At 41.3% G+C, this 21,648-nt stretch overlaps 1 protein-coding gene across 2 annotated transcripts; it reads left to right on the forward strand.

Moving 5' to 3' along the window:
- The first annotated feature begins 390 nt into the window (after positions 1-390).
- On the forward strand, positions 391-20,710 carry LOC149320575 (uncharacterized). 2 transcript variants are annotated; one of them, XM_089503889.1, is made up of 6 exons: positions 391-567; positions 2,825-3,358; positions 3,522-3,633; positions 7,006-7,091; positions 7,325-7,445; positions 17,703-20,710. In XM_089503889.1, exons 2-6 carry the CDS (start codon positions 3,035-3,037, stop codon positions 19,232-19,234), a joined length of 2,175 nt encoding a protein of 724 aa, XP_089360015.1. In that variant the 5' UTR covers positions 391-567; positions 2,825-3,034; the 3' UTR covers positions 19,235-20,710. The 2 variants fall into 2 exon arrangements, with proteins under 2 accessions (XP_089360015.1, XP_089360023.1); XM_089503897.1 differs by lacking the exon at positions 391-567 and adding an exon at positions 665-704.
- The last annotated feature ends 938 nt before the right edge of the window (positions 20,711-21,648 follow it).

A 21,648-nucleotide genomic window follows, 5' to 3' on the forward strand; every position in this document is an offset into this window, starting at 1 on the left:
TACAACAACAATGTCAGTGACAATTCCTATCTTGTCAAACAATGACACAAATAGCCTCAGTCCTGGCTGATTTGGTGCTAATGGTCGAGAGGAAGATTGCAATCTTCTTTCATCTTTCATAACAAATTCAGGAGACCTATGGGTCCTCTGAACTCTAAAATAATATTAATAATTATTAATAATTAAATATTATTATTACTAATCTGCAGTGAGGACACAGCCTTAGTCCAACACTCAGCCCGCAACACTTTTCACAGACTGGGCTCTCAGGGGTTAAACTGGAAGAGAGAGGGATTCCTAGAGAGAAAGGAAGCCCAGGGAAATCTGGGAACTGTAGTTTTGTGAGACATTGAGCCTTCTCTTTTCAGAGAGCTCTGGTGCCACAATAAACTGCTAAAGGATTCCCTAGCACTGAGCCGGGGCAGTTAAAGGGGTCTCAAACTGCATCATTTCTGCAGTGTGGATTGGACCAAAGGAGGAGGTCCTTGCATCCAGGAGGAAGGAGAGGCGTTGACCTCCCTCCAGTTCTGCTCAGCCTCAGGAAGCATGGAATTAAGGAATGAAAAAGTAATAATGATGCATTTCTTACACTGAGTTGATATTTCTTAAGAAGCTTTGGCTTGGAATTGCAAATTGCTCACTGTTTTTGTTTTAGGGTCGGATTTCCTGTTTTTACCTTACCAAGAGGAAATGGCTCCCCAGTTGTAAGTCCTCTTGTCTCATATAAGAATTGTAAGTTTTGTTTCTTGCTGATAGGAAACGTATGCATCTGTGCACTCTCAACTGTGTAGAATGTTGCCACAATTATTGATATGTATCCTGTGTGTAGATGCTTTGGTGACATATGTAACAGCAATTGTCTTTAAGAATTCAGTGTATCATAGAATCATAAGAGTTGGAAGAGACCTTAAAGGTCATCCAGTCCAACCCCATTCTGCCATGCAGGAACTCACAATCAAAGCATCACTGACAGATGGCCATCCAGCCTTTGTTTAAAAGCCTCCAAAGAGGGAGACTCCACCACTCTCCATTGAGGGAGTTTGTTCCACTGTCGGACAGCCTTTACTGTCAGGAAGTTCTTCCTAATATTGAGGTGGAATCCCTCTTCCTGGAGCTTGCATCCATTTCTCCGGGTCCTAGTCTCTGGAGCAGCAGAAAACAAGCTTGCTCCATCCTCACTGATAAGTGGTATGGAAATGTACATGCTATTGCTATGCCTCAGGGAGTAAAATCTCTTGGCCCACCTCAGTAGGCAATCTAGAAGTACTCTGTTGTACTGAGCTGCTGAAAGGAGGAATTGGGAGGTTATGAGCAAGGCAACGCAAAGAGAGGAGGGCCTGTTAGGTAGAGAGCAAACAGAAAGAATGCTGTAGAGGTTGACCTGAGGTTGTAGGGCTAACCTGAAGATTATACATAATATTTTTTAATAATTTTGTGAATTAAACAAAGTTTGCTTGCTTGAAATACAGTGGTCCCTCCACATTCGCTGGGGTTAGGAGTGAAGCACCCCCTGTGATGTGGAAAAACCACAAATAAAAAAACACTATTCTTTTTGTGAAGTCGAAGGCTTTCATGGCTGGCATCCATAGTTTTTTTTTGTGTGTGTGGGTTTTTTTAGGCTCTGTGGCCATGTTCTAGAAGAGTTTATAGAATCATAGAATCATTGAATCATAGCATTGGAAGAGACCACACGGGCCATCAAGTCCAACCCCATTCTGCCATGCAGGAAATCACAATCAAAGCATCCCCAGCAGATGGCCATCTAGCCTCTGCTTAAAGACCTCCAAGGAAGGAGACACCACTACACTGGTGCCTCGGGTTACGAAATTAATTCGTTCCGCCATTCCTTTCGTAACCCGAAAATTTCGTAACCCGAAAAATAATCCGTTAGCACAGGAAAGCCTATAGCTGCACTTTGCAGCATTTGAATTTCGCGCCGAAATGAATTTCGTAACCCGAAAAATATTTCGTAACCCGAAACAGTTTTTGCCAATCCAACTTTTTCGTATCCCGGAAATTTCGTAACCCGATCATTTCGTATCCCGAGGCACCAGTGTACACTCCGAGAAAGGAGTTTGTTCCACTGTCGAATAGCCCTTCGAACAGCCCTGACATTATTCCTGACATTTCGCCAGCATCAGAATTCTCTGAAGATGCCAGCCACAGGAGCTGGTGAAACGTGAGGACATAACTCTTCTAGAACATGGCCACTTAGTCCAAAAAACCCCCACAAAAAACTACTGTACTTTTTACCTGAGAGAACACCTCTCTAGGAATCTCCAGGCCTTCCAGAGCAACTCTATGGTCAACATCTGCCAGAGGTTGATCATAGACTCACACTGGAGGACCTAGAAAGGCCCAGAGAAGTGCTTTCTCTAGGAACTTCTAGGTTTCCCAGCACAACTCCTATGGTCAGCTTCTGGCAGAGTCATGCTGGAGGACCTAGAGATTCCTAGAGGGAACATACTAATCAAAACCATGAATAATCTACTCTGCAAAATTCAAAGCTGCAAATATGGAGGGATGACTATAAAAAAGAATGCAAAGGTCTCAGCCACCCATGTGGATAATTTTAGATTTTGGAGCATTTCAGGTTTTGAAATTCTGGATAAGGGAAACTCAGATTTTATGCGCAAAGTTTGGAGTAGGCAGCCAAAAAAAAAGGATGCCTTCTTTCCTCAAGACACATTTAGATCATATTTAAGCCATAATGATTCTCTTCTTTACAGAAAAATGAGAGTTTCCAGCCTAAATTTAATTGTTTTCTTACTGCATGAGAGGGTTCATCATAGCTCATTCTTAAAGAGTTTTTGGTGTCTTGCAGGGTTTGGTATCCTCAGTAATTTTTCCAGCTTTTTGAGAGAGGGATTGGTCAGAGAGAGAGAGAGAGAGAGAGAAACTCATGACCAGTTATCTATCTGGGAGCAGAGACTGAAGACAGAAGAACAAGACTCGGGTTGAACAAGAACAAGTCCCTGATTTAGAAAAGGCTGTGCTACCTTTCAGAATTAGAGGAGGATTCTGGCAGAGGATCATGAGGAAGAACCTGAATGAAGATGTGTTTGGTTCAGATGTCCAGCAACAGCGTTTCAGGCAGGTCTGCTATGGAGAGGCTGAAGGACCCCGAAAGGTTTGCAACCAACTCCATACTCTTTGTTGTCAGTGGCTGAAACCAGAGCAAAACACAAAGACTGAGATCCTGGACTTGGTGATCTTGGAGCAATTCCTGACTATCCTTCCTCCAGAGATGGAGAGCTGGGTGAGGGAATGTAGGGTAGAGACCTGTTCCCAGGCGGTGGCCCTGGCAGAAGGTTTCCTCCTGAGCCAGGCAGAAGAGAGAAGTAAGAAAGAGCCACAGGTGAGAGAGATTCAGGGTAAATATCCTCCGTAATTTATTATGCAATATTTTCAGGAAATCATCTGGTGACAGAACATCCCTATTTGATCCCTGCCTTTCTCCTGCCTCCTTCCTTTTCTCATCCCTCTTTCTTTTGCAATCTTTCCTTCTTTTTCTCTTCCAGGACTTGTTAGCAGAAGAGGCCTCTGAAGGACAGAAGCCTTCCTCAGACTCTAGAGAGAGAACACGATGCAGCTGGATTATGGAGGAGCATGGCAGAGATGTCACCTCATGGGGTATGCAGAAAAAGAAATATTTTGCAACTCGGTTTCCTCTCGTCAGTATGTCTTAAGTATATGATCCCAAAACACATGCCGGGGAGGTTTTGGTCTCAAAGACATTTGAAGATGGGTGGCTGAGATGGAATAAAGATCCTGTTGTTGTACTGCCTATCTTGCTGCTCAACAGTCTGGCTTCATGAGTTGATCAAGTTGGGTCCAAAACACATTGCAGAAATAATTCAGTTTGATCTCACTTTAACTGCCCTCAATGCTAGAGAATTCAGGGAACTGTAGTTTTTGTGAGACATTGAGCCTTCTCTGTCAGAGAGCTTGTTTTGTCCCAAGAGCAATACTATGGACTTTGGGTGTAGTAAGGCCTCTGGCTCTCGGGAACACAGCCAGAACAAAAGACTTGTCCACAAATTTCTAAAGTTTTCAAAGGTTTTACTGGTTACAAACACAAATAACACAAAACTTATCTCCTTTTTTTCAATAGTCCTTCCTAAATACCTTGCTCTCTTCTTGATGTATTCTATCTTTCTTTGAGGACTATCTTTCTTCCTTTGTGGACTTATCTTTTTTCCTTTGTGGACTTATCTTTTTTCCTTTGTGGACTTATCTTTTTGTCAAAGGAAAATACTCTCTCCAGGTCTGACTTGGCTGAAATCTTACTACACACTGAATATAACTAGAGGGAGACAGTATGAGACCCTGGGATTTCCCACAATCCTTGCCTTTCTTAAAGCTGTAGCTCTTTATTTCCCCTCCTAAACTAATACATAGAAAACCTATTATAATCTTAACTAAATATATGTCTCAAGAGCTTCAAAGATGCTCTGGAGGCATGACAGAGCTCTAAGGCCACAACAAACTACAATTTCCAGGATTCCCTAGCATTGACCCAGGGCAATTAAAGTGGGCTGACTATATTATTTCTACAGTGTGTTTTGGACCCTGGTCTCTGCAGTGGTGTAGAAGTCCTTCTACTGTGCATATCTGTTGGATCTTCCAGCACATTCAGTATCATTGACCACAGTAGCCTTCTGGACTGTTTGTTTGATATGAGTTGTTGTTGTTGTAGGCTTTTTGTAAACCATATGGGGAGGGAGGGGTGAAACTCATGCACCAAATAAGGCAGTTTCAAACCACTTTGACACACATCTCTAAAGTGGGTGGAGAACGGATTTAAACTGCACTCTGAGACTAAAATCCAGAGCAACCAGAACCGAGGATATTCTGATTTAGGCTAGAAAATGTGCACCTTTGACCCTGCATATAAATGCTCCAATGTCAGAGCGGTTCTAAAGCAGAGATCCATTCTAACCCTAACCCTAAAGCTACATATAAATGCTCCTGTGAATTAAAAAAGGATGGAGCCAGTGTACCCAAGAGGGGACATGGGGTGAAGAGAGCATGTAACCTATGATTATGCTTTGCCAATGGTTTACTGAGCACACAGATGCTCTGTCCTCTTGGAGAATCACAGGTGCAACTGTGCGGCTGATCAAAGGGGAAGTCATCCAATGGGATGGCATCTAGGCAGCAGGCAGCCACTGACTGTGTGTTTGTGTGACAGTGTGCATGGATGCTGTGGTGGTGACAAAAAAAAAATTACCCAGCAGCATGGCTTTGGGCTGCCTTGGGAGTGACTGGTGTGGATTGTGGTACTTTGAACTGCTTTCAGAAAAAGCAGGTTCAAGCTGCTTTTTTGTGCCTGTCTGTTCCGCCCTGGAGAAAGGCAGAATATAAATTAAACAAAAAGTAAAATAAGTAAATAAATAAATAAAAAGTAAGATTGCTTCAATGCTGTCAGCATTTCTATTTCTGAGACATCACTTCGAAAGATCTGTTTTGGGTGAAACAGTTGTGTTAGACATACAGAACGCTGATCTAAAAGTTGCAAGGACACACAGAGACTGTTTAAAGATTGCAAGGACAAAGAGTGAAAGAAGGTCTGCTTCTCTGGGTTCAAATCATGGCTGTCAGGTGGCCCCAGAGTTCCCTCAGCACCTCCACCACCACTTTGGGTTAAGAATCAGGGACCTGGATTCTATCACTAGCTGCTAAAAGCTGCTGAAAGCAGAGAAACCTCTCCTTCCTGGTCTTCATGCTGAATACTAGTGGATGCCATGTGAGATCAGCTACTTAGAATCCTAGAATCGTAGAGTTGGAAGAGACCACAATGTCCATCCAGTCGAGCCCCCAGCCATGCAAGAATTCACAGTCAAAGCTTCCCCAACAGATGGCCATCCAGCCTCTGCTTAAAGACCTCTAATGAATGAGACTCTCTCACTCTCCAAGGGAGTGTGTACCAATGTCAAACAGCTCTTACTGTCAGAAAATTATAATTATAATGTGATAATTGTGCCCTTGTATACTCTTTACTTGAAAAAAGAAAAATCTTCTTGGAGTGACAAAAGGCTGTTTTAGACACACACAGAGCAGTTCGAAAGGTTTGGAAGGAGACACGAGAAAGAGCAGTGAAAGGTCTGCTTCTCTGGGTTCAAATCCTGGCTGTCAGGTGGCCCCGAAGTCTGCTCAGAGCCTCCCTCCTGCAGAAGGGACTGTTATCACCAGCTACTAAAAGCAGGGAAATCTCGCCTTGATTTTCTTGTTTGTCCTGAAGAGAATCCTAGTAGGTCTTATGTAATAAATGTGCCCTTATCTGCACTTGAAAACTGCTTTGGCAGCCAAACTTCCTTTGCATGTGTTTTCTTCAAGTTTTCTTTAACATTAGCCTATTGCTAACCTTCCCTCCTAACATTGGTCCATTGCCATCTTTCTGGTTATTCTGAGGGTTTCCACATCCCAGCTCCCAAAACCCTCTTCAGATCTTATAAATTCTTCTCTTCCTACCTGGTTTTCCCTCTGCCTCGACAGCCCTCACTGGTCTCTTTTATGCCCTGACAGCCCTCATTGGTCTCTAGGATGGTGGTCCCCAAATTGTGCTCTTTAAAGGTTTTTGGACTTCTGCTCCCAGAACCCCAGACTATTGGCCAACATGGCTGAGGCTTCTGGGAGTTGAAGTCCCAGAAGTGGTCCCTTAAAGGGTACAGTTTAGGGACCACTCTTGGGGATGTATCCACATTGCAGAAATCAAGCATTATGACACCACTTTTAACTTTGAGCCAGGAGTCTATCCTACAGAATCCTGGGATTTGTTGTTTGGTGAGGTATTTAGCCTGGTCTGTCAGAGAGCTCTGGTGTCTCACCAAACTCCAGCTGCTAAGATTCTGTAGAATGGATTTATGGCAGTTAAGGTAGTTTCCAGCTGCTTTAAATCTGCAGCGTAGATACATGCTGAGACTACCAAGAGCCCCTTGATATGATGGCTTTTGTTCTATTTACCTGAGCCTCAAGTTGAATTTGCCTTTATGTCCCTAATAGGAGATGAAACAAGAATACATACAAGGCATATCAACTCATCGTTTAAAGCTGAGGTCCTGAGAATACCTTCTGGAAGCCTGGACCAGGTAAGAGGAAGGATCCCTGGAGGACCAAGAAGAGGTCAGTCTGGGGGCTCTTGCCCTTGGTCATCTCCTGGACCTGACAGCTCTCTCTTTTACTTTGCATCCATCAAGGTTAACTACTAAGGTGTTTGCGAATGCCTGGTGTGAACATTGGAATCCTCTTGTGCACCCCCAAGCTATCTAGTTTTCTCTTTGGGGTTAGTATTTTTGCCTCATGGATAATGTTTCTGTCTTAGGTGGCCTTGGGCGAGGTGGTGGTGTCTTTCAGCAAGGAGGAATGGGCCCTGCTGGATTTGGACCAAAGGGCCTTGTATCAGGAAGTCATGGAGGAGAATTTGGAAATGGTGACCTTTCTAGGTAAGATTCCCTCTTCCTTGAGGATGAACAAATCAGTTTCCAAATGCTTAAAAAATACTGTAGCCTTTACCAGCTATGTTAGTTTCTGAAATCAGACTCATGTGTGCTGTAAAGTAGAGACTGCTCTCCCTCCAAAACCTATCTCTCTCCTCTAACCTGCTTTGCCTCATTTTACTTCTACAGTTTCCACTAAGGCTGTCTCTCAGAAGGCAGAAAATATGTTTGTGTCAGTGGATCTAAAAACATTTGTACCCTGGAGGTGAAGCTCTCATCTTATTCTTCTTTTCTCATTTGGATTTGCTCTTTGCAGATTTTATTTGTTCTTGGGCATGAGTTTATTATTCCTCCCTGATTTTGAGGGTGGGGGATTAGTCTTTCTGAAGGGTTTAATTTTTCCAGTGTGGAGTCTTAGATAGTTCAGCTTTTCTTTTCTTTTTTTTTTTTTAAATAAATTTATTGATGCTTTACATTCATACAAAAAACATAATATACATACCTACATACCTACATACATACATACATACATATAAAATCATCTCTTCCCATTTCCACCTCCACATTTCCTATTTTCCTATCTTTCTATCTTCTCTCTCCTACTAAACCTTCCTTCTTCTCAATCCACAACCTTCTAACCACACGAATCACTACAAATCTATCCTTCACATTCACTTCCACTTCCGACTAACCCCCTTCTTCTTCTTCTCCAATCAATCTTAACCTATCTTAACCTACTCTCCTCTCTTCTCCTTCTTTCACATACTCTCACCTTCCTCACATACAGATATCTTTCCTTTCTCCCCTCATTCACTCGACTTCCCTCTCCTCCAAATGCTGGTGATTATTTTCTTATCTTATCTGTAACTTTCTTTTATCTTATCAGTTGCACCTCCGTTTACGTTTTCAAATTTTATTTTCAACCTTATGAAGCGTGGAAATTGAGCAATCTTAGTACTGCATTTACAACTTGATTAAATCCATTGTCCCTTCAGTGATACCAATTCCTGTAATAATTGAATTGTATATATGGAGAAACAAAAAAATAAAAATAAAAATGAAAATAGAGAATAGGAGATATTATATACATCAGCTACTCGCTTTCTCATATAGTCCATATTTTCTCTAAATATATTAATACTTTTTCCCATGTGTGATTAACCTCATTCATATCTTCTCCCCTTATCATACAAGTTAGCTTGTCCATCCCCACAGCTTCATATAGACTCAGCAACCATTCATTTCTATCAGGGATTTCATCTGTCTTCCATTTTTTTGCTAGGGATATTCTTGCCAAGGTAATTGCGTAATACAGTATTTTACCAAATTTCCTTTCCATAGTTTCGTTAAACATATTCAGTAAATACACTTCTGGCGACTTTTGTATGGTACAGTTTAGGATATCTGCTAGTGTCCTGTTCACCATATCCCAATATTTTTGAATTACCTTGCAAGACCACCAGCAGTGGAAGAAAGTGCCCTCCTCCTTCTTACATTTCCAACATGTTGGGGAGCTGTTCTTGTAGATTTTTGAGATTCTATCAGGTGTTAAATACCAATGAAAATACATTTTATAAAGGTTTTCTTTCAGCTTTTGCGAGGCCAAAAATTTAGAAGTGTTTCGCCATATTTTCTCCCATTTGTCCAATTCTATATTGTGGCCTAGGTTTCTTGCCCATACTATCATCGTATCTTTAACCACCTCTGTTTCCATTTTCTCTTGCAACAATAATTTGTACAGTTTCCCGATTGTTCCTTTCATATATGATGCTATAATCTTAAATATTGGGTGCTCTTTATCTTTTTTATGAAATCCAATTGTCTTTCTATCCTCCCTCCATCTTTCTCTAAACTGCCTATACGGAAACCAGTTAATTTCATATCCCTCTCTCACCAGTTCCTCTTGAGACTTTAAGTTGGCCTCCTCCCCTTGCCACTTTAATAGATTCTCATATGTCAACCACTTTTCTTCTTGGATCATCTCTCTCCTCTGGAAAGCCTCTTGTGGCGAGACCCAGCTTGGCAGTTTTGTCATAATTTGTTTTTTATATTTTTTCCAGACATCTAATATGGCTTTCCTAATATAATGGTTATTAAAGATATTATTAATTTTGTCTTTTCCATAGGCTAAATAGGCATGCCAGCCATATTGTAGTCCTTCACCTTCTACTGCCAGTAACCTGTTGTCTCTCATAGTTAACCATTCTCTTAACCAAAATAAGCAGCACGAGTCATAATATAATTCCAAATGTGGCAGTCCTAACCCTCCTCTCTCTCTGGAATCTTGTAGGTATTTTAGACGAACTCGGGGTTTTTTTCCTTCCCATAAAAAAGACGCTAGTTCTTTATTCCATTTTCTAAATGTGTTTCTAGAAATTGAAATTGGGATCATTTGAAAATAAAAGAGTAGTTTGGGGAGTATCGTCATTTTAATAGCCGAGATTTTCCCCAAAAGGGATAGATTAAGTCTGTTCCATCTCCTTAAATCTTTTTTAATTCCCTCCCAACATAGTTTATAATTATTATCAAACAAATCTATATTTTTGTTAGTAAGCCTAATTCCCAAATATTTTATTACTTTTTGCGTGTTTATACCAGCACGAGAGCTTAGTTCCTCCTCTTCCATTTTTGTTAGGTTTTTAGTCAAAAGGAGAGATTTTTCTTTGTTCAATTTACACCCAGTCATATCACCAAATTCTTCTATCTTAATCATTAACAAATCTATGCTAGAAATTGGGTTGTCCAAGATTATCGCAAGATCATCCGCATAGGCTCTAACTTTGTATTTGTGATTTTAAATATGTAATCCTTTGATATTAGTTTCTCTTTTGATATTTTTTAATAATATTTCAATTGTCAACACAAATAACAAAGGAGACAGAGGGCAACCTTGTCTAGTGCCTCTTTCAATTTGAAAATTCTGGGTTTTTAAACCATTTACGCATACCCATGCAGATTGCGTTTTATAAATCTCCATGAAGCAAAATTATTTCCTAATTCCAGTTTATCGATAATTTCATACATAAATTCCCAGCTTATTGTATCGAACGCTTTTTCAAAATCCGCAAATACTATAGCTAATTTCCTATCCCCGTGTTGTTTATAATATTCTAGTATGTCCAATATAATTCTCACATTATCCCCCATTACTCTTCCCGATAGAAAGCCTCTCTGATCTACATCGATCCATTCCTGCATACAATGTTTTAATCTTTTCGCCAAGATATTAGAAAAAAGCTTATAATCTAGGTTAAGTAGAGAAATGGGTCTAAAATTCTTGGGGTTCGATAAATCTTTGCCTTCTTTAGGAATGACAACGATGTTTGCTTCCGTCCATGAGGGGGGAATTCCTTCTTTCAGAACCGCATTCATTGTCGTTCTTAAGGGGCTAACCAATTCCTCTGCAAAGATTTTATAAAATTTAGCCGTGAACCCATCAGGGCCCGGAGCTTTTCCGTCTTTACAGTTTTTTATGGCCTCTAACACCTCTTCATCCGTAATCTCTTCGTTTAAGTTCCTCAGTTGCAAATCTGATGGTTTATAAAGTTCAAATTCCTTCAAATATTCCCTAATCTTAGCCATTTGTGTAGGTTGTTTTCTATATAATTCTTTATAATAATCCTGGAATACCTCTTGAATTTTATCTCCCCGTACCGTGACTCCCTCTTGATTTTTTATCTCTGTTATTGTGGCATTAAGTTTCTTCTCCTTCAATTTCATAGCCAGAAGTCTCCCTATTTTATTCGAGTGTTCGAATTCCCTTTGTTTTACCTTGGTTAAATCTTTCCCCATTTCTGCTGTGTTTTCCAAATCTATTTGTCCCTGTAAGATCTTAATTTCCTCAATTATGTTTCTATTGGCTGGGTTCATTTGCAAGCTTTTTTCTCTCTCTTCTAGCTTTTTTGTTAAGTGTAATATCTTTTCACGTTTTTTCCGATTTAATATTGAGCCTTGTTGGATTAAATGACCCCTAAAAACCGCCTTACTCGCTTCCCATATCATTATGGTCTTCATTTCCCCTTGGGTGTTTTCTTGAAAATAATGAGTTATAACCTTTTTGAGGCTTGCAACTATCTTTTTGTCTAATAATATCTCATCTTTAAGTTTCCAAGAGTAACATCCTCCCCCGTTTTTCTTCAATTCTATAATGACTGCATTATGATCCGATATCATTCTTGGGAGCGTCCCTACCTTGCATATGTAATTACTTAGAGACTTGGAGAGGAAAACCATGTCAATTCTAGAAAGAGAATGATGTCTCTCTGAATAGAAAGTGTATTCCTGTTTATCTCTGTATATATGTCTCCACCCATCACATAAATTCATGTTTTTCATCATGTTAAAGAAAGCTCTGGGCAATTTTCCTTGGTTTTCGTCAATTTTTTTTGTAGATTTCCGGTCAATTTTTGGGTCTATCACCGCGTTGAAGTCTCCCATTATTATTACATTCATGTGCTCATAATCTGAAATTAGTTTATCAATTTTTTTGTAGAATCTACCTTTGTTAGTCTGGGGGCCATAAATTCCTATTACTAAAATTGTTTCTTTATCAAAGTTTATAGTTATTCCTACAAAATGACCTTCCTTGTCATTAAATATTTCTTTTGGATTCATGTGCTCCTTAACATATAATACCACTCCTTTTTTCCTATTTATAGTTGCTGAAATGAATTCTTTCCCAAGTTTGGGGAAGTATAAAAATTTTTTATCCTTCATCTTAATTCGTGTCTCCTGTAGACAGATCAGGTCATAATTGTTTTTATGCAGGGCGTGAAAAACCTTTTTCCGTTTAGTAGGGGAGTTCATACCTTTTACGTTCCAAGTAATTAACTTCATTTTCCTTTAAATCTTAGTTCAGTTAGGAAGAGAAAAAGGATCCAATAAGTTTCAAAAGCTTATTTATTAAAAAAAAAAAAGAAAAGTTGTTATTAAATCAGTACGTTTAGTTTATTCCAAAGAATAGGTCCCCACTCAGATCTTCGTTTCGTCCTACGTTAAGCTCTTCCTCGTCCTTTGACGCCTCCTCCTCCTTCGATGCTCCTTCTTCTGTCTGTGGTTCTTCTTCGTCCAGGGTTTCTTCTCCATTTCCGTCTTCTCTCAGATTTGTTCCTTTCCCTATCTCCTCTATTTCAGTCCTGTATTTCTCCCAAAACTCACGTGCCTTCTCAACTATCGGTAGATTGAACCTCCTTTGCTTCCATAGCACCGTGAGACCATCCAGCTCTGCCCATCTGTAGGGAATTCGATGTTTCTTTAACAAATCTGTTAAAAATTTGTATTCCTTCCTCCGTTTCAAAATCTTTGGAGGGATGTCTTTATAGATATGGGCCTCTTGTCCTTGTATCACCAATCTTGTTTTGTGATTTCTCTGTAGCATAGTATCTTTTATTCTTTTTCGTACCCAATAGATCACAATGTCCCTGGGCAATTTTTTCTCTTTCGCTACTTTTGAGTTCAATCTGTACATCCGATCAATCTCCCAATTCATTTGTTGTACCGGAATGTTCACATATTTCGCTAGTATTGGAGTTAAGAATTCATAAAGATCTTCATTTGGCTGCTCAGGAACCCCTCTAAGCTTTAAACATAGCTCTCTCATTTTCAATTGCAGTCTCAGAGAAGTTTCTTGTTCCTCTATCTGAGTATTTGACAAGGTCTCTACTTTCTTCTCCAATTTCTTCGTGGCTATCTCTAATTTTTCCATTTTCCCTGTAATTTTTGTAACATCCTTATTAATTTTGTCCAAATCCTGTCTGATTAGTTTAGTTTCCAATTTTAATTCTGAGGACATTCCTTCCCTTGAGTCCCTTATCTCCTGCTGGAGCTCTCTTTGTGAATTTTTGATTGCTTCCATCAATTGGTTAAATTGATCAATGTTTTTTTGTGTTTGTTTCCATAGAGTTTCTTCTTTGAGTTTGACTTGCTGCTTTGGCTGCCATCTTTCTAGTTAGCATTAATTGTTCAAGAGTTCAGGTACTCAATTTTTCCCTTATATCTCAATGAATTCTACTTATCTGCTTTGAGAAAAGTATCTTATACTTTTTTTTTTCAAAAGTACCGATATTTCAAATATGTGCTTATAATACTCTTACTCTTATATTCCTATACTTTCCTATGTAATTCTGCACTTAAATCAGTCTCTTATTATGTCAACTTTCAGATGTTTTATAAATTTGCAGTTAGTAGAGTTAAGCAGCAGATGTCTCTAAAAAGAGAAAACAAGAGCAAAAGAAGGAGGAGGTTGAGAGAGGAAAAGGCAGCTGCGTTATGTAAAGCTTGTTATCTCCTTATCATATGTTAGTTGACCTTGAATTAATGGCACCCGTCAACAGCTGCCTCAAATTTAGCCCAGAACAGCAGCAATAACAATGTAACAAGAAGGAGGGCAATTATAACTCCAAAATATTCTCTTAGCGAAAGAGACTGTATAGTAACTTCAGCCTTGTGGCTTACTGACCCTGAAGAACCAGACGTCTTAATAAAACACTAATGTAGCAAGCACCTCTCTCAATAAAACCTAATTGTTACAGAGTATTTGTTTCAACACCTAAGCTCTTAATCTCTTGATTTCAAATTAAACTCTTACCCAATAATAAGGTACTCCTACTATATAGATACTTTATAGCTCACTTCTTTATATTATTTCAGTATTTTAACATTCATCCAGAACTTATATCACCTTATACCTTTTACCAATTGCAAAAGGAGCAAGGGAAGATCTTTACTTCTCCTTTAAGTAATACTAATGAGGGGCTAAGTTAAACATATATTCACCAGAGACAGCAGTCCAAGTCCCTAAAAAAGGGAAGCAGTAAAAAGAAAAAGACATCAAAAGTCCAAGCAGCTCAGCATCCTTTCAATCCTCTTCTTCCAATTCTTCCAATCTTCCCAACTCTTAACCCAACCGAAGATAGGACATCTCTGTGGAAAAACAAATTGTCCCAAGTCCCAGTTCAGCGCCAAAGAGAGAGGTAAGCCAGAAGACTCCAGTGGGGAATCACAGCTAGGTTACTACTTCTCCCCGGACATGCAAGTAGTAAATTTTCCGCAGCCTCGGATTGCCCTAATGATAGCGGGGCCGATGCTTCAAGGAGTCAGCTTCCCTAAGAGTGGAAAAAATAAAAAGGGGACTTCTGGGGCTCTGGGAAGAGCTAAAGTCTCCAACCACCCTCTTAGTCCATTTTCTTCTCTAAGCTCTCCCCCCCTTAGGTTCTTCTCTTGTTCTGACTCCTCTGACAACGTCCAGATCTTCTCTTATCCCGGCTATCCAGCTGCAAAGAGTTTCTCCCTTTAAGCATCCAGGTCTTGGTAACCTTAATTCAATGTTCTATCCCACAAGCGGCAGACCTTGTTGCCCAATCCCCTTAGGTGTTCTTACTCATTAATTGTCCACGGTGGTCTTAAATGGAAAGTCCATCCCCAGCATTCGAAAGTGGCTGCTTAAAACCAAGCTGCATAAAAGTCTTCTTTAAGAATGCAGAAGCGGCGGCGGGTCTGGTGCCGAAAAAACGGCTGCCTTTTGCGGACGTGGCTTTCTCCACCTCTTCTCCCGATCCTCGCGTCTCACCTCAGCTCTCTCTCTCTCCTCCTCTCTCCGCTGGGGTGGAACTGGATAGAAATGTCGGGAAAATCGGGGTCTGAAGTGTGTAAGCGAGACCCTCTGTTTCTCCTCAACTTCGGAGGTTATATCCCGGCCGCAGATATCACTCGCAGCCGGGCTAATCCCCGCAATTGGCAAGCACCCCAGGGAGCCAAGCCTTGGAGGTGCTTAACGACCCGCCATGCCACCGGAAGTCGATTATTTTGAGATAGTTCAGCTTTTCAATTAATTTTCTTTTCTTCTGCAGGCGATTAGTCTTCATGACTACATCTTACATTCTTCTCCCCCACTTCACACCCTGAGATCTCCAGTTTCTGCCTAGGCTAATTTTTCCATCTGTATTTCCTGGTTGGAAACTCAGTCAATATTATAGTCAATATCAGGGGTAGGCAACCTGCGGCCCGCGGGCCGGATCCAGCCCGCCAAGGCCTTCCCAGCGGCCCCCGAGCAGTCCTGCCGCCAATTGCCGCTGATTTCCCCCGTTTTTCGCTGCTCTGGGCGCCATTTTGTTTTTCAGAATGGCGGCCGAAGTCTCGCGTGACCTCAGGATGTCAAAGATCACACGAGATTTCGGCCGCCATTTTGAAAAACAAAATGGCGGCGCCCATGTAGGAGGCCCGGTGCAGCCCCTGGAGCACTCCAACAGGGCTCCAGGAGCTGCAGTAGGCCTGCAGCAGGCTCCACCTCGCTCTCCGCCCTCCTCCTCCTCCTCCTCACTAAGAGCAGGGAAAGGAGGAGGAGGAAGCAGAAGGAGTGCAGAGCCAGGGAGAAAGGGAGCCAGAGCGGCAGCTGCAGCCACAGCAAGGCCAGAGGTCGGTTCATTGGGGGAGGGGGTTAGCTGGGTGTTCATTCTGCAAACTTCCCTCTCAGCACCCTGTGGATTTTCTGGGTTGAAACTGTGTGCATGCTTGCTGCAGTTTATTTTCAGTTGCATTGTAGTAATTTCCTTGCTTGTAACTTTATTCTTAGTATTATTTATTATTATTACTGCTTGCCCTGGGTGTTCTTTGTGCAAAATCCCCTCTCAATGAGAAAGAGGAGGAGGAGTGTGACTTTCCAAAGTGCATTTCTGTGTATTTTTGGTGCATTTATTGCTGAAAGGTCTGCTGTAACAATGATAGTAGTGCAGGTGGTGATGATGATGATGATGATGATGATGATGATGATGCTTTGGTGGAACCTCACCCCATAGGGTGGAAGCTCCACCCCTGGCATGTGGCTCCGCCCCTGGAGGGTGGAAGCTCCACCCCCAGCATGGGGCTCCGCCCCTGGAGGGTGGAAGCCCCACCCCCGGCATGCGGCTCCACCCCCCCGGCTTTGGCCCCCCAGTTGTCTGAGGGACAGCAACCTGGCCCCCGGCTCAAAAAGGTTGCCTACCCCTGGTCAATATTATAGCCGAGGATACAAAACAAACTCAGTGAGCATTAAATGCAAATATAAGTATAAGAAATATAATAGAAATACAACCACCCTTGTAGAGCCAAGGGAAACAGCCTCCTCAGGCACAGTGGTTAAATGCCTGTACTGCAGCCATTCACTCAAAACCATAAGGTTGCGAGTTCAAGACCAGCAAAAGGGCCCAAGCTCGACTCAGGCTTGCATCCTTCCGAGGTCGCTAAAATGAGTACCCAGACTGTTGGGGGCAAATTAGCTTACTTGCTAATTAGCTTACTTGCTGTTCACCGCTATGATCTTTGGAATAGCGGTATATAAATAAAACAAATTATTATTATTATTATTATTATTATTATTATTATTACATCGCTGAAAACGAAAATCTCACAGGTAAGACCCAATGTTCCTTTTTCCAGCGATGGAGGGGGAAGCATCCTACAATGTGGGACTTACCAAAGCTCCCCGACCAATGGGTGGGTGAACTGAGGCATGTCATTGTCCAACTTAGATGGATGTGATTATTGTTGGTGCAGAGGAAGTAGCTGCACTGTAAACGGAGTGATCAACAGCTGCTCCCAGCAAAGATATCCCAATCTTCGTGTAGCATGTTAAAATGCATCAAAGACATGCCACAATTTTACCAATTCCTTCTTTTGATTGTGACAAATGATGCTGAAATTATTTCTTGAACCAAGTTATTAGAAATGTTGCTTTTGCCATCAGTGACCTGGATTGGGTCATTCCTTTGGTTCACATACACCTTTCATGAACTGAATCTAAAAGATCCTATCTTTTGGAATAAATAACGCTTAACTCCTTCTGGCTGGATATTCAAGCAGAACTGCTAAGAAGCTTGGAGCATGAGAAACTGTAATGTGTGGGATCCTGGAAGAATAGAGACAGAGGTTTATTAATGGCTAGCTATGAATAATTCTTTGCTATTGTTGCTGCAGTTATTTGTCATCAAATCGATTTACAACAATCTTGTGTATGAGAGTTCCTGTGTAGATGGGGAGACTGTAAAAATCTAAAAGGAACAAGAGTACTAAGTAATTGAGAGCAAGAAAGGAGCATAGTCATCAGTTATTATGGTTCCGAAACGTTCATAGCAGCCAGCTTTATCAACAGAGTTTACCATATCGAGTGGGGATGGGCTCTCAAGAAAACCCATGGGGAGACTGTAAATATGTTAACCAGTTGTGTTACTTCTTTGATCTGAGAATCTATTTCTCCCTTAGCTGTTAAACATTTGTTTCTCTCCTTTCAAGGTGGAGACATGCAAGAGAATGAGGATGAAGGAGAACCAAATGGGACTTTCTTACCAAGAGCAAAATGTAAACAGAAGGGAACAAAAAATCATTCTCAAAACAAGAGGAGAAACAAGGCCACTGCTTCTCAAGTTGCGGACATCTGTGGAATCTCAGTTCAAGAAATAATACACAAAGAAGAGGGAAAGGGTAAATGCATTTGTCATGAATGTGGAAGAAGCTTCAACTGTAAAAGCAAACTTGATCTCCACAGGAGAATTCACACAGGGGAGAAACCCTTTAAGTGTTTGGAGTGTGGAAAGCATTTCAGTCAGAAGATACACCTTCTCTGTCATCACAAAACCCATTCCGGGGAGAAGCCATTTAAGTGCTTGCGGTGTGAAAAGCGCTTCAGATGGAAGATAAGCCTCACTTGTCATCAAGCAGCTCACAGAGGGGAGAAGCTATTTAAATGTCTCCAATGTGGAAAGAGCTTCAGCTGGAGGGCAAGCCTTACAAACCATAAGGCAACTCACAGAGGGAAGAAACTATGTGAAAACTTGGAATATGAAAAAGGTTTTACTTCTAAAGTAAAATTCACTTCTCATTTGGGAACTCACACAGGAAACAAACTCTCTAAATGTTTGGAGTGTGGAAAGAGCTTCAATACGAAGGTACACCTCACACGCCATCAAGTCACTCATACGCGGGAGAGGCCATTTAAATGCTTGGAGTGTGAGAAAAATTTCAGCTGGAAGAGAAGCCTCACTCTCCATCAAGCAACTCATACAGGAGAGAAACCATTCAAATGTTTGGAGTGTGGAAAGAGCTTCAGTCAGAAGGTACACTTCACTTCTCATCAGCTAACCCACACAGGGGAAAAACCCTTTAAATGCCTTGAGTGTGGAAAGAGCTTCAGTTGGAAGACATACCTTGCATGTCATCAGGCGGCTCACAGACAGGAGAAACCCTTTAAATGCTTGGAGTGTGGAAAGAGCTTCAGGTGGAGGAGAACTTTCCGAAATCACCAAGCAAATCACGCAGTGGACAAACCCTTTAAATGCCTCGAGTGTGGGAAGGGGTTCTCTTTGAAGACATACCTCATTTGTCATCAAGCAACCCACACAGGGGAGAAACCCTTTCCATGTTTGGAGTGCGGGAAAAAATTCCGTCAGAAGACGCACCTCTCTCATCATCAGGCAACCCACACAAGAGAGAAGCCCTTTGAATGCTTGGAGTGTGGTAAGAGCTTCAGTTGGAAGTCCCACCTCACTCGACACCAGTCTACTCACACAGGGGGGGGAACATTTGAATGCTTGGAGTGCGGAAAGAGCTTTAGTTGGAAGACAAGCCTGACCCGTCATCAGGCAACCCACACAGGAGAGAAACCATTTAAGTGCTTGGAATGTGGTAAGGGCTTCAGTTGGAGGGCAAACCTCACTCGACATCAGTCTACTCACACAGCGGGGAAAACTTTTGTATGCTTGCACTGTGGAAGGAACTTTGGTTGGAAGGCAAGTCTCACCCGTCATCAGGCAATACACACAGGATAGAAACCTTTGCACTCCTTACAATATAGGGGGGAAATTCAGTGAGAGGAAAAACTTTTTCCTTATACAGTGGGCCCTTGTTATCTGCTGGGGTTTGGTTCCAGGACCCCCCGTGGATAACAAAATCCATGGATGCTCAAATCGCATTCAATACAATGGCATAGCATAATGGTGTCCCTTATATAACATGGCAAAATCAAGGTTTACTATTTGGAATTTACACTTTAAAAAAAAATATCTTCAAGCCATGGATACTTGAATCCATGGATAAAAAATCCGTAGATAAGGAGGGCTAACTGTAATGTAGAAAAAAATTAAGTGAGACTTTCATGGCCACTCACCCAATACGCAACTTTTTGTGAAAACTAAAGCCCAGACTAAAGGAAACACGGCATATACATATTGGCATTTGCTGGAACACACATATAGAAGGGGCTTGTCTGTCCATTTTTTCTGGCAATCGGAATTAAAGCTATCAACACCAGAATCCATATGGACACATATATGGTACTCACCCCCATTTAAGTCTAGGTCATCAGTCACAAGTGAAAAATTCCTCAGAGCTATACATAGCTGGTACCTTACTCCCATCCTACTATCAAAAATGGTACAGAGTCTCCCAATGAGCTGCTGGAGAGGATGCAAGGACACTGGATCCTATATCTATGTGGGTTGAATGCCCCAAGATACACCTAGTGCTACATTAGTCTCATGTATTACATGCCAAACTCTGTACTTCTGTCCGGCCCTGATTTTACTCTCAGTGTTATAGATAGAAATGCCACCCTTAAGTACAGAACAGTGATTGCTTTTTTTTTATCACGGCTGCAAGACTTGAGGTGGCCAAATGTTGGAAACATGGGAATCTGTCTACTGAAGGTTGGTGGGAAATTACCTATGGTTAATGGGAAACTTTCCACTACAATGAGACTTTTTAACGGACGTTCAAAACAGGGCACATTTTATGAGGATCGGAGGCTCTTTATTGAATTTGTAAATGAACCTTCACACCACCTCCAACCTCCAGACTCTCACAGCAACTTCTGGAAGGACACTTTACAACTCAGTGCAAAGACTGAACTGACTCCAGACAATTCCCATCTGCAGAATCCTGCAAACTAATGCTCGCTGAGTAACATCGCATCCTATGGTTATTGCTCTGTTTGTTCTTATGTTGCGCTGCAATGTTTGACTACCTTATAAAGACTTGAAAATCAATAAAGTAATTTTAAAAAATTAAGCCAGGGGCTCACTTGCCAACAAGCAACCTGCATAGGAAGAAACCATTTATGGTCTTAACTGGTGTAAAGAAGTGCTCAAGAAGAGCAATCCCACTTCAGAGAACTCACTGAAGTCCTACATTTTTGTTGTAACAGAAGCAATTTGACTTTCTCTTTGAGGGCTTTGGACTAGTTGGGGTTGTTGATTTCCCTGCCTGGAAACATTGAGATGTCTTTTAATGAGATGTGAAATAAAGAATTACTGAACATGCCTGTAATGTTTTAATCATTATAAAAATAATTTTAAAATTGCTGGATAAAAACATTATAACCAAACATTACAGTGTCGTGCCAGTTAATAATTAAAAAAAAACACACCCTTCATTCTGTTTGGAATAATTGGATGTCTGTCTGATTAACCCCTGATTGTGAAGAATTGGTGTGAAGCTCTTTTTTAATTTTTGTGTATCTTTTTATCATTTGCATCTTTATCTTCTTAGCAAATGTGTCTTTTCAAAACCTAGTTTGACTGTTTGAAGGCCTGAATGAATAATGGCTTGTGGGGTTGGGAGGAATACAGGAGCCATATTCAAAATAGAAGCCCAATGTGTTTTGGTCTCATCCCCAATTGGTCTTCTTCAAGGGCTATTAGAAAACAGATAAAAACACATTTACTGTGTATGTGGTACTCAGACAACACATAAAACATATATAAAATCATTATTTCTCAAAAATTAAATAGTTTAATTTAATAAATATATGCACACCAGTTCTCAGAAATGTCTGGAGTCGACTCTCTGTAAAAGTGGACATTCTGAGTATTCGTAGTAAGGAAATAGATCTAGCATTGGGTTCATATGCCCTGTGGCTAGGGTTGGCATATCCCACCTGGGGGGCGGGACTTTCCTGGTTTGGGGCGGGGCCACACAGTCCCACCCCAGTTTGGCCCCACCCCCAGGACTCCCCCCCCCAGCGAGGCCCTGGAGGCAGCTCCACCCCTCCCTCCCCGTGGCTGTGTGCCACCCTCCCTGACTCCCTGCCTGGGATAGCCTAGAGAGCAGGTCTTCAAGACACCTGCCACTCAGAGCTATTGCCAGCCCACTTGGTATATATGTCTTGCAAGAGGCATTACTTTCCAGGTTACAGTGAGAAAAAAAAGGCCATAAATCGTTCCTGTTTCACTGGGAGTCTAAATGC

Source organism: Sceloporus occidentalis, unplaced genomic scaffold, assembly GCF_023333645.1.
Source record: "Sceloporus occidentalis isolate IW3139 unplaced genomic scaffold, rSceOcc1.0.p SCAF_1, whole genome shotgun sequence".
Classification (NCBI taxonomy): Eukaryota; Metazoa; Chordata; class Lepidosauria; order Squamata; family Phrynosomatidae; genus Sceloporus; species Sceloporus occidentalis.